The sequence below is a fragment of the Populus trichocarpa genome, chromosome 19, assembly GCF_000002775.5.
Source record: "Populus trichocarpa isolate Nisqually-1 chromosome 19, P.trichocarpa_v4.1, whole genome shotgun sequence".
Lineage (NCBI taxonomy): Eukaryota > Viridiplantae > Streptophyta > Magnoliopsida > Malpighiales > Salicaceae > Populus > Populus trichocarpa.
The window spans coordinates 3,726,504-3,740,231 of NC_037303.2; the positions used below are offsets into that span (position 1 = coordinate 3,726,504).

Consider the following 13,728-nt stretch of genomic DNA (forward strand, 5'->3'; position numbering starts at 1 on the left):
GAAAAGAGAATCAGCACAGAAAAGCACATGAGAAACCAGATTATGTATTAGGGGTATATATGACATAATGAGGAAACATTGCCAAGCATAATCAAATCAAGCTGCCAGTTTATGGAAGTCCTGCATGTGTCCCTACTTGTTTCCTCCGAGCTGTTTTTGGAGAGTACTAACTACATTCTTTCTCAATTGGAACGCCTCAGTGAGAACATCAGGGTTGATAGGTGGATTAGACCCAAAGACTGCATTTGCAATGGTGAAGACGCCAGGATTTTGGCTACTCAAAGCAGCAATAGCAACTGCATTAGTCTTTGCAACATGGAATTGAAAATGAACTGAGGCCAGTTGGAAACACGAAAACATCTCCTGGGCCCAAGACTTTCGTGATAAGATGATTATCTGGATTTGATGTGACAAAACCAACATGGAGGGTGCCCTCCAAAACTAGCAGAATCTCTGTTGCTCGACTGTGAATGTGTGGTGGGTTCAAGCCGCCATTTGGTGGCATAGTCGTCTATGCGAGCCGAAGATAAGCCCCAGGTATTTGATCAACATTAAAGAGTTACATTTGATCCAACTCGATTCCTAGTGTTTCTAGCAATGTTGAGCCCCGAAAAGAAATCATTTGCCGTGGCAAGCTTTGGGTCTTTGCGGAACTTCCCATTAACAAACGCTGTGAAAAATGTTAAAAGCAATCTGTTAATTCAAAGAACACTGAAAATAAACATTGATGGTAAAAAAAAAAAGTTAAGGTAGTTTTACCTTGATTTTTTTATCTGGTTGTATGGGCTTGGCGATTGGAATTTTCTAGTTGTTTGGACCAAGCTTAAAAGACTGGATTTTTCAGTCAAAAACCCATTCCAGACCTAGTGTTACTTAACCTGGTTTGTCCAATTCTGATAGGCATATTCTTTTATGCGTTTTCTCAGATTTTTTACGAGTCACCAACTCAAACTTTTCATGCACAATTTTTCTATGCAGTGCAGGTAGCATTTTTCTTTACCCCCAACAACAGACCATCACCAATATTTTTTACCAATAGCAAGCATGTCATTAGGGTAACTTCCTGATTCATGGTCAGGGCAGGCAAAAGAAAAGAGGCTAAGAGTTGATGGTAAGTGTGAGAAAGCTCATGGCTGAATAATCGTGATTGCTCTAGATTGACTTTCTTTTCTGCTTCTCAGAAAGGTATTTTAAGGCCTCCCGCTTCTTCCTCATAAATCTCAGATAACGATTCAGCTGTTCGGTAAATTGATGTACAATAAATGGCATAACACATCAACTAAGAGCCACCCCTGGCTAGCCATACAAATATCTACATCAATTTTTCTACCAATAATACAATCTTTTCTCTATGAAGAAATTCCAAAGCTTTGCTGTATAAATACATTCAGTCACCAAACAAGAAAGTTAGAGCACTACAAGACAGAGTAATTTTTAGTAAGACAAGTCCTAGCCAAAGCTAGCTAAATGTTATAGAAGATAGCTAAAGGCTATGAAAGCCAGACCAAACTAGGCGAGACCATTCAACTTCTAGATCAAATATGCTCTCTCTAACCATCTAGTAGATGATTTAGTGGTCAGAGCTTGAAATTAAAGAGTTTACTCCTCTTGTGATTTCAAGTTCGAGCCTTGTGGTTGCTAATATAATGACTACTGGAAGCTTACAAGGTCAATAACTTCAGGGCCTATGGGATTAGTCGAAGTGCGCGCAAGCTGACCCGGACACCCACATTAATAATAATAAAAAATATATGCTCTCCCTAACTTTCACTTTATTTTTCTCAATCTATATGTTTTTCCCTTTACATACACATACATATATATTTCTTAACCACACCCCCTAACTTTCACTTTATTTTTCTCAACCTATATGTTTTTCCCTTCACATACATATACATATATATTTCTTGACCACACCTTTTACCGTGATGATGTGTGAGGTGTTAGTTGTTATAAAAGGAGAAATATTTTATGCAATACCTATCTCCTATAAAAAGTGGACTACCTCCTATAAAAAGTGGACTAAACATAAGAAATCCTAATAAGTTCTATCTCTTTACCATTACCATGATCATGGACACGAGATATAAGAGTGTCATATACTTAAAAAAAAGAAAAAAGATTAATCTACAAAGAATACCTTAATAATTTCTTAAGAAGAAGATGCAGCTGAACAAACATGAAAAAAAATCCTTACGATGTGCTGTTTGAGATAAGCTAAATTTTAGAAATTATATCTCAACTCTTTTTGAATTTTTTAAATAAAAAACAATAATTTTTCTTCATATTTCCATGAAAAATCTCCATGTCCCCGTGAGGCCTCCATGTCTCCATATGTATCCATTAAAATTCTATTGGTTTCCATGACTACTTGTTTGCAAAAGAACCAAAGATCCTTTTTCCAGGGCTCCATGACCATTTATTTCTAAAAATAAATAAATAAATCAGAGATCCTTTTTCAAGTCTTCATAACCACTTTTCTCCAAAAGCAATTGGGATACTTTTTCAATCTTTGTAACTACTCATGAAACATTTTCATCTAAAATATGTTCTTGAAACACACATATAGACCATATTACTTTTACACTTATTTCTTGTTACTATAGTGTTTAACTTCACAAAGAACATAATTAAATTTCTCTCTTTAAAAAATATTGATAAAAATTTATATGAAGAAATTTCATACGGAAACATTAACAAAAAAGACCTAACTATGATAACATTTTTATGCAAGCATGACCAAAAAAAGATAATATTTATGCAATAAGTATTTTCCTTCATTTTTGTTGGTTAAAGTCTTTGTTTAAAAGATTTGGAGAGTAATGATGGTAAAAAAAAGAAAAAAAAAGAAAAGGAAGTTTTTCCGCTCAGACAAACTTCTCATGCACACAATTTCTTTTATATAAACACAACTTTTTCTATGCTATTTCTTTGCCGAGCAGGTAACATTTTTTATCCTAATAGAAGACCATCACTAATACATGACACAACAAACATGACATGCACGTCAATCACGAGCCACCATGGCTAGCCAATCCAAAACCAACACCAATTTTTTCAGTAATGATATAATCTCCTATCCATGAAGAAATTCCTAAGGCTTGGGTTTATAAAACTCCCAGTCACCAGATAAGAAAACCTTACTAATGTAAAAGAAGGCGCTGTCAACTTCTTCTCATCCTTGTTCCGCAAACCAACTTGTAAAAGAATTGAAATGGAAGGTTCGGGGTTCTCCAAAATTCCAGAAGCCAAGTCAATTTGGCTAGAAAGACCGCTTTCAATGAAAGAAGTGAAGCAAGCTGTGTGGGACTGTGATGGATCCAAAGCCCCTGGCCTCGATGGTTTCACCTTCTCCTTCTATAAAAAGGTATGGAATATCATCAACTCAGAGGTTTTTATGTTGGTTAAAAGTTTTTTCAGAACTGGTAAACTTCCAAAGGGTATTAGCTCTTCTTTTGTAACTCTGATTCCAAAATCAAAGGGGCCGAGCAGATTCTTCCATTTTCGTCCGATAAGCTTGATTCACGGGTTATATAAAATAGTGGCAAAGCTACTGTCCACTAGGCTTCGATGTGTCCTGACAAACATCATCAGTGTTAACCAGTCTGCATTCATTGCTGGGCGTCAGATTTTAGACGGGTTCATGATAGCAAATGAGGTTGTCCATGGTGTGCGCAGCAAGAAGGAGCATGGCCTCTTATTGCAGGTAGATTTTCATAAAGCCTTTGACTCAATTTTGTGGGAACATATTGACACAAGCATGGGATACATGGGTTTTGGCTCACACTGGAGGAAGTTGATCTTTGAATGTTTATCCACTTCTAAATTAGCCATCTTGATAAACGGTTCCCCCAGTAGAGAATTAAGTCTGGAGAGGGGTCTCAGACAAGGGGACCCTCTCTCTCCTTTCCTATTTGACATCGCAGTTCAGGGATTAACAGTTTTTGTCAATAGAGCATCAACTTCAGGTTACTTCAAAGGCTTACAGACTGCTCCAGGACATTACATAACTCATTTGCAATATGCCGATGACTCTCTGATTTTCCTGCCAAATGATTTTCCCTCTCTTCTACATGCCAAGATGATACTTCGTTGGTTTGAGATCATTTTCGGACTGAAAGTTAATTTCTATAAAAGCTCACTAATAGGTATCAACTTGGACAACGACTACACCTCTAGCCTGGCGAACTTAGTTTTTTGTCGTAGTGATACTTTCCCGGTCAGGTACCTTGGATTACCTCTTGGAGCCAATCCCAGCAGACTCTCTACTTGGAAACCAGTGTTGTCCACTATCAGAGCAAAGCTAAGCACATGGAAAAGGAATTTTTTGAGCATAGCGGGAAGGTTATGTCTAATTAAATCAGTCTTGAGCTCTCTTTCTTTGTTCTACATGTCAGTTTTTGCTATGCCAAAGGGTATTATTAAAGTCATCTATTCTCTAACCCGGTTTTTCCTCTGGAAAGGAACCTCAACATCTCATGGCATTTTTAAGGTGGCCTGACACAAGGTAATAAAGAGTAAATCTTCTGGTGGTCTTGGGCTGGGATCCATCCACAACAAAAATCTGGCTCTACTATTTAAATGGCTATGGAACCTTGATAATGGAGTGGCAGGAGGCTGGCAAGAACACATTCTTCTAAAATACCGACCTCACTTTATGAATGGTATCCCTGAGTTTACAGGTTCTTTATCTCCAACTTGGCATGGCATTGTTTCGGCGATCTTCTCATCACAAAACATAGCCAATCTTTTACATGCCAATGTCGGGTTCAAGGTGGGTGACGGGAGGAACATCCGGTTTTGGACTGACTCTTGGCTTGGCTCTGCAACCCCTCTCCGGCTCTTATTCCCCAGACTTTATAAGCTCTCCCTATAGCAAAACACCAGCCTTGCAAATATATATAATTTGACAGATAAATCTTTCAACCTATCCTGGAGAAGACCCCTCCGGCCCCGTGAAAACTGCATGAGGGAGAGCTTGATCGCAGAGGTGCAGCGTAGTCTAATTTTCTCAAATGGTGCAGACCGCAAGTTATGGAAATTCCATAGCTCTGGCATGTACTCAGCTCAATCAGGTTGCCTCCTCTTTGATAGTCTATCGGCCACTGAAAATAATCACTCCCCTGTTCTATTATGGAATGGTTATGCCCCTCCAAAAGTGGATGTGTTCATATGGCTTCTTCTTCATGGCAGTTTGAGTACAAGAGGTTTTTTAGCAGAGAGGAGAATCATTAATTATGAGGAATCTCACTGCCCATTCTGCTGCAAGGAAACTGAGACAATTAATCATCTTTTCCATTGGTGTCCTATAACATGGTCTCTTTGGGGTCGTTTCTTGAACTGGTTCGGGTGCTCAGGTTGTCTGCACAAAGACCCAAATCAAAATCTGCAGGAATGGTCCGGTTCGATTAATGAAAAATTTCAGCAACGTGTTATTACCCTCCTATGTAAAGGTCTGTACTGGTCAATTTGGATAGCGCGCAACCGCTTAATCTTCAAATCCAAGGCTTCGGATTGGGATATGATTTTTGATCTCACCTTTCACCGTTTGGCCTTCTGGTTGAAGTTCTTAGTTAGAAATTTCAGCTACACAGGCTCAGATCTTTTTAGAAACCCTGAATGTATTATGAACTAGACTAATTAATTAGGTCCCTCGTCGCTTTGGTCTTCTTTTACATTTTATATTCCCATTGTATTCTTTCTTTTGTTCAGCTCCACCTTCTTGATGGGGCTGTTTAATATATAATTCTGTCGTTTACTATCAAAAAAAAAAAAAAAACCAGATAAGAAAACCAAAGCTAAAACAGGCCTACAAGCTAGAGATCAGTACTTACTAGCAAGACAAGTCCTACCTACAATCAAACAAATGCCATGAAAGCTAGCGAAAGGCCATTAAAGCCAGGCCAAACCAGGTTAGCCATACAACTTCTAGGCCACATACACACTCCCTAACCTTTATTTTATTTACTCTTCCTTTATATTTTCCCATTACATACACATAATGACTTAAACACCGAAGAATTTCTTGTTCCATAAAAGACTTATTTATTTTTTAGATAGTCACCAGTCAGCAATGGCAGAGCCAGAGTTTTTTCAATAAGGGGGCAAATTATTAACAAATACTATATTATATAAATATGCATTAGAAATCAATTCAAACACATATATACTAATTCATATCAAGTAAAATTAATTTAAAAATACTTTTAAACAAAAAAAACTTACATTATAATTGTCAGGGTTGATTTCAATATGACTTTTATTTGAACTTGATGGAGTTACATGACTTGAAGCTTTGATTGACTCTTCATCCTCAAGGAATTTGCGCTTGAAATACTTGTCTAATGACATGTTAATTTAATATGAACCTGCTGGATTTTTTTATCATCATTAGTGTTTACATAATAATTAACACAATTACACAATAATTCACTGTTAAATAAAAGTCAGTTGAGTTACACAATAATTCTAAATTTTTCATATAAAATTCATAGCAAAATAAACATCAATTCATCAAAATCAAAACCTATTTCAATGCATATCTATATGCATATAATAAGTATGTTGATTAAATTATACTTAATCATTTCTAGATATTTTAATTGAGGAGCAATGCCTAGTGTATGTGTAAGAGGAACAATTCTTGAAAAACATGATTTCTACTTGATATTTTACTTACAAACAAATCATGTGAAAATATTAAATTTCAATAAACTACTCTACCAATGCAAGAGATGTCAATAATAGTGGTTTTGCATGAATATTAATTTATTCCTTTATAATAAGAAAAAAAATATTTAATTGATTAAATTAGCAGATTTAAACATTTATTTTCAACATATTTGAACATATTCATATCAAAACTCCTAAATTATCACAAACCCTAATATTTTTAATAATTAATTATAAAATAATAAAATTAAAATTAAACAATGAAATAAATAGAAAAAATAAAAAAATAAAAAAATTTACCTAAAATATAAAGTAAAAAACAAAAATAGAATAATTGCATAATTATACTTGATAAGAAATTTACTTACAAGAGAAGCAAGAACAAGAATTTATAAAAAGAACAAAGTGGCATAGCAGCTCATGAAAATAACAAAACAGTAAAGGCAATAATAATAATAGAAAAATTTGTTAGTCAGGGACTCCATATTTTTAAGCCGGTTCCATTGATTTAAAATAGAAACAAAAGTAAAAAAGAGAAAAATTTGAGGAATGAGCTGTGTGTATATATATATTATATTATATTATATTAACATATAAGTCAATAATAATAAATAATAACAACTTTCCTTCTTAGTAACACTCTACTAACCTAATATATTAATATTTTAATAATAATAATAAAAAATTAAGGGGACAATTGTCCTCTTTTATCCTTATGTGGCTCCGCCATTGCCAGTCAGGCCCTCAACCTAGCTGTCCAAAGCTAATATATGTGTGAAGTTTTTTCCACGTATACCAGCAAACTTGGTGTCATTTATTGCTGCACAGAAATCCTGAAGAGGGCTGGGGTCGTAGGCACATGCAAATTAGGAAGCCAGAACCCATAATGCAAAAGCTACAAGGAAAAGATCACCCTTAATAACGACTTAAGATTATTAGTTTCAAAATTTTGAGGTGTTGAGGGTGAGTAATCTTGCCTGACAATTTATAGGGGATGTTCTGAAGCAGTAGTGTCCGTCATCTCGAAGTTGATGAAGCTGTACCGAGTAGATAGTAATGGTTAACTGACTAACTACTCATCTTTTAATTTATCGCAGTGATGATTTATTGTTGAAGCACTTCATCTATATATCTTTATATAATTTTCAAGGCAGTTGTGGTAATTCCAATCTCATATTTTACGCTACTCTATCTTCTTCCTCAGTAATTATTCAATGTTGACTTGGACTTGTAATCCTACATCGAAGTTCAAAATTCAAATTCAGACTTTTTTAGTATTAGAAAGGACTAGAACACTGGTTCTTGTTGATGAAACGATTGGTCCTTAAACCTAGTAAGTATGATGTTTGCTGCTTCTGTATAAGCTTTCCCAGAAATTTCTTTCACATCTCCCCAACCTTGGCATCCATTTTTCATGTCACCACATATATGACCATGGCTGGCCTCTTCATCAAATCATAATTTCAAATCTTTCTTGATGAAATGGTTCCAAAACTCAGACTGAAGCACACTGTAGTTGTCTAAGAATGGAGTGGTGGCATGAATAGATTTCCTTAAAAATAAAATAAAATCTGTGGTCAGACTTGGTGATTTAATGGGTTTCAGAGGATTTTGATGGAGTTGAAATGGCAATAAATAAATAAATAAAAATCATGGGTTCTCGAGTCATTCTCTTTACATTTGGTGTATTTGGATGTGTAGCTAGAGCAGTCGGATTCAGGAGAGAAAGTTCATACGGAATTGGATCAATTCAAATTAATGGATAGCATCACTGAGAGTAAAGAATGTACAAAATAGTGAGTGGGATTGAGTGCTCCTATAGTGTACATAATTTACTGGAAAGTCTCCATTGATCCTATCCACAGATATCTTGAAAAATTACTGAAATCTGCATGTCCTTATCTTCTTGCCAATATTTCTAGCACTTATAGATAACCATCCCTGAACAAATTACGGAGAGCCATTATAAATTCCTAGCGATTGTTGTTTGAGTAATTATTGTTTAATCCCTTTGTTTTTAGAATCATAATTAGCCAGACCCTTTCGTTTAAAAAATTGGCAATTGATGAAAGTAAATGACTTTGAATCCTAGGTAGTTTGCTGCAAATATAATTAAAATCTTGTAAAACCATAGCTCAAACTCTCAGGCCTCCCCCGATAACTAAGAAGTTGCGCCATCGCACCTTTTCAAGTGCGTTTGGTGATCTGGTGGATGCTTTTTTAAAATATTATTTTTTTAGATTTTTTTTTATATTAATATATCAAAACTATCTAAAAAATAATTATTTTTTATATTAATATATCAAACAAAAAACAATTTAAAAAATATTTAAAAAAATAAAAACTATCACAACGCCAAAAGCAGAGAGAAATAAGTATAAGATAATTCAGTGTAAATAACCTACCTGACCACCTCGTCCAGCATTAGTGCTGGAAAGTCTGAAACCATGGTTTTTAAGATTTCTATATGTATAACTAACCCAACTACTCTTTTGTCTATAATATGATCCAATGGAGTTAAGATAGAGGCGGCTCTGCTTGCTTCTGTGTCTGAAGGCCTCCTTGACTGGCCTTGTCATTTTTTTGACTAACAAAAATATGGATGATTAGACATTAGGTATGCTTTCAAAACTGGTCTGCGTTAACAATGTGCTAAACATACATTTCTCTAGTTTATTTGGTGTGGTTTCAGTTGGTAATCCACTTTAAGCTATGATCCAATCTTAGACGAGTTTAGTAGCCAGTACACTGCATCGTTTCAACTTGTACACCTACATAATTCAAAGGGGGTGAAGTGGACCTTATTGTTCAGGCAAATCGTACATCTAGAATGAAAATTATTTCTCCACCTAATTCTTTTTTTTCCCTCCAAATTCCGGTAGTTAGATTATATAGAGACAATCTTTTTTACATAATGTCTTCCCTAGAATAATGAATAGGCTATGTGACCTTTTTCTTTCTTTTTTGGTCTTAAAAGTCGACATATATAGTCGAATAGGCTGGTGTATTTACAGTATATTTTTCTCATATCCTGCCATCCATCGGATTCTAATTTCTGATTGAAATTGTTGAAAATAAAATTATTAGTGAAACTTCACTTACAAGTTTTAAAATTGATATAGTTCACATATAAAAACTTAAAGACTGAGAGATTAGAAGTCTAGCTATCTTCATTCTTTTTTAGTAAAATCAAGCACAAGATATTAGTTGGCACCGTAATTTTTAATCTTAAAGAGCTTTTACTGTATTAGAGTGTAATATGAGTATCATAAAACCATTCTTCTTTGTCAATGACATAAAGAATTTGTGCTCTTACTCTTACATCATTCTATTCCCCTGGGGCATGAAATGTGCTTGACAGAAGAAAAGAAATTAGACTGTCTGAATCTACCTTCCCACGTTTACTTTGTTTTTGTGGTTAAAATCATATTTTGTAATATTTTGAATTTTGTTTTGCTTGAAATTAATTATTCTTTATGTTTTTGAATTGTTTTGATATGCTGATATAAAAAATAATTTTTTAAAAATAAAAAAAATAATATTTTTATATATTTTCAAAACGAAAAATATTTTAAAAAGTAACTATTATCATATTCGCAAACACTATCTTAATAGTTTTGACTGTGCTTGTTATTTTTGAAGCTATTGCTCTTCCAGAGTTAAGCAACAAGGATACTCCACTTCTGTCCAAAACCAATTGTTGCATTTAATTGCAGGGATTGGACATCAAAGACACAAAATTTTATGAATTGTGGTTATGACAAAGGATGCGAGGATGTTTCCTGATATTCAAGAATTTATAGTCAAAAAGCTATAGAAGCCCTGTTGAAATTTGGTCCCTTTATAGACCCAAGAAGTAATTGTGTGTATGTTTAGACTTGAAACATAGAGAGGGCTAATTAACGAACTTAAACATTATATATGTCATCCAAGATAAGACAGGAACACATTGAGGTTTATAGGAAACCATTTTATTGTACTTAATTTAGTATTATAACATAACAAAGAAGGTTGCCAGACATTGTAAAATCAGGCTACTAGTCCATGTTACACGTCTTAATCACTCACTGTTTCCTCCAGACATTGTAAAATCAGGCTACTAGTCCATGTTACACGTCTTAATCACTCACTGTTTCCTCCAAACAGTTTCTGAAGATAGTTCACTATCTTGATGTCCAAATGGAAGGCCTTGGCAAGAACATCAGGATTGATGAGAGGATCGGACCCGAACACTGCATTTGCTATTGTAATAGTACCAGGATTTTGGCTGCTTAAACCAGCAAAGACAACTGCAGGGGTTTTGGCAATATTGAGTTGGAAGTGAATGAGGCCAAATGGAAACACAAAAACATCTCCAGGGTATAAGACTTTGCTGATGAAACGATTATCTGGGTTTGATGTGACAAATCCAACATAGAGTGTGCCTTCGACGACTACTAGAATCTCTGTGGCACGAGGGTGAGTATGGGGTGGGTTTAAGCCACCATTTGGTGCATAGTCAATGCGAGCCAAAGATATGCCGAGCGTGTTAAGCCCTGGTATTTGATCTACATTTAAGAGAGTAACATTTGATCCAACTCGGTTCCCTGTGTCTCTGGGAATGTTGAGTCCTGAAAAGGAGAAATCATTTGCTGTCGCCAACTTCGGGTCCTTGCAGAATTTCCCATTTACAAACACTGCACAAAACAAATGCTGGTCAATTCATGCATGCATGAACAAACAAGGGAACGATTTTCATGTATAGCTAATAACAAGCCGTAAGAGGCTGCAGCTTCTTATGAAATGTAAATGATAGATGTAAGAAGAATGCATTACCAGCAGCCTTGGGATCATTGATGGCTACACAGAAGTCCTGAAGGGGACTGGGGTCAGAGGCAGAGGCAATTGAGGATGCCAGAGTCAAGAGAACAAAAGCTAGTAGGAAATGAACACTTCTCATTGTAGTGAAGCTCTATAACTTAACACTCTTTTAGCTGTTATTGCTTGAGTTGAGGGGGTGAGAATTCTTGCATTTGAAAGGAGTCTATTTATAGACTGGAGTCAGTGAACCGATCTTGCATTAAAAAGTCTTCCGGATATTGTTATCTATTTTTTATTTCTGCGATAAGAATCTTCCTTCAACCACTACATGCATTTGTCGTCCTTCGAATATTCTATCTTCTTATGCTTGCATCATTAGACTCTTGGGTACGCAAGATGTCTTGTTACAAATTTAGATGTACTTTTTTCCTATTTTCTATGACCAATTATACCTGGGAAAAAGCCATAAAAACAACACAGAAAATGCCAAACCACTTTTTGATCCCTTAATTATAAAATTGTATAATCGGATCCTTAGTTGATCAAATTGGAAAAGCAAGTATGTATTGTCCAACAAATAAAGTTGCATTAGCCAACATTAATGAGTATAATAACCTTTTTAATTTAATTGAAATTTTTCAGAAAACCACCAAATAACACCGATGACTTTTCAATCCGTTAGTGATTTTGTATGTAAAGAACAATAATTAACAGTGCAATTGAGAAGTGAACAGGTCTAGAGCTCTCTGAAAACTACCGACAGAATTTTCCGTTGGTGATTCCCTTTGTAATTGACATGATGAACAGTCTTCACAGTTTACCAATAATTTTACTGACGGATTTTACCGGTGGACTTTATTCCGTTGGTAATTTCGTTGGTATAAATGACACGTCATTGTTTTTTTTTTGCTTTGTTTTAATTTTTTTTACCACTGTAATTCCCTTAGTATATACCGAGAGAATGAGAGAATATTTCCGAAGGTAAAATCCGTCGGAAATTTACCGACGAAAATATTTCCTCGATATTTCTGTTTGTATTTATCAATTTTCTGGTAGTGAACATAACTTTATAAATGAAAATTTTAGAAGCATAAGAGTTGTCGCACGTCGGTAAACCCCGCGCGGCATCCCGTCCTGGCGATGGCGGTTTTTCTCTTTGTTATTGGAATTGATTTTGTTGGGAGTCGCCACCTAGTATTTAATTGAGGGTTACTAGGAAACCCACACGTACTGGTCTTGTCAGAGATTCGCGAGTAAGGGACTGGTTGTGGTTAGGGAAGGTATTAGCACCCCTAACGCACCCTACCTGAGGTAAGCTGCTTCGTGACTGTGATGTGTTAAAGAAGTTTTAAAAATTTTGTCTTTTCATCGGATTTTAGAAATACAACTTCCGTACAAGTTTGTACTTCTACACCGTGATCCAATCAAAATATTAAATCCTTCTTTATTCCTTGCAATTTTATCCTAAAAAAAAAATATATCCATAAAAAAAAAAACATTCAAACACACAAATACATTTTTTCTATATTTTTTCTTTTCTTTTTTTTTCTTTTTCTTTTTTACTTTTTTTTCTTTTTTTTTTACATCCACAATACAAATTATAATATTCAAAACTAAATAAAATTTACATCAAATAATCCAAAATTTACAAAACAGTCCCCAAAACTCCGGGAATTGCAAACGAGCCACTTCTTGAATCGCAGCAACAGTGCTGGAACAGTGGCGGCACGTCTTCCCACGCGCCGCCGCCGGTGAAGACCAGCAAGCTGGTAGATCGGGATCGTCTCCTTCTCCTCTTCTCTGTCCGTCCGTACCGGCGGTGTACCTCCTAGTCACCTGCAAAGCAAACCAACAACACAAACAGTTCCGGTTCTCCCCTTTTAGATCTGCCTCGGGTCAGCTGTTATGGGTTTCACCTTCTTCTCCTCTGCTTCGGGTAGCAGATCGGGCGGCGCTGCAGCGCCTTAGTCGCGGTGAAAAGCTGGACGGGTGCTGTTGCTGTGTGACCTTGTGGAGCCGGCGTTGATGGAGATCGGTCTGTCCGTTGACCCGGAGGGAAGTGGGGGGTCGGTTGAGAGAGACCCGGCTGTGGGTTGCTGCTGCTGCTGCTGCTGCCACCGCTGAGGGAAGGACTGTCGTTGGCCGGTGCCCACGGCGGCTGTAGAAGGAAAGACCTGCTGGTCGAAGGAGGCCGTGGGTCGGAGGAGATGGGGATGACTCTGCCGTCCTCTTGTCGGCGGAGATGAGGCCTTGGCT

At 36.0% G+C, this 13,728-nt stretch overlaps 2 protein-coding genes and 1 pseudogene across 5 annotated transcripts in view; 1 reads left to right on the top strand and 2 right to left on the bottom strand.

Moving 5' to 3' along the window:
- LOC7469828 (pentatricopeptide repeat-containing protein At5g18390, mitochondrial) overlaps window positions 1-13,728 on the top strand; it is a 51,885-nt gene that overhangs the window by 3,862 nt on the left and 34,295 nt on the right. Inside the window, exon 3 of one of the 2 annotated variants that reach the window (XM_024591018.2) lies at window positions 201-772. The exons of the other annotated variant lie outside the window; for it this stretch is intronic. The gene's annotated coding sequence lies outside the window, so the exon portion shown is untranslated. Of the gene's footprint in view, window positions 1-200; window positions 773-13,728 lie in introns of those variants that run through there. 2 annotated transcript variants of the gene reach the window in all.
- Window positions 133-990, bottom strand: LOC18108196 (germin-like protein subfamily 1 member 7; annotated as a pseudogene).
- The window catches only part of LOC7453557 (germin-like protein subfamily 1 member 13), a 90,521-nt gene continuing 87,420 nt past the window's right edge, over window positions 10,628-13,728 (bottom strand). For all 3 annotated transcript variants that reach the window (XM_052449306.1, XM_052449307.1, XM_002325334.4), the window contains exons 2-3: window positions 11,488-11,638; window positions 10,628-11,348 (exon numbers count right to left, since the gene is read on the bottom strand). In XM_052449306.1, the coding sequence (XP_052305266.1) occupies window positions 10,795-11,348; window positions 11,488-11,611 (678 nt within the window). In that variant the 5' untranslated portion in view covers window positions 11,612-11,638 and the 3' untranslated portion in view covers window positions 10,628-10,794. The remainder of the gene's footprint in view (window positions 11,349-11,487; window positions 11,639-13,728) is intronic.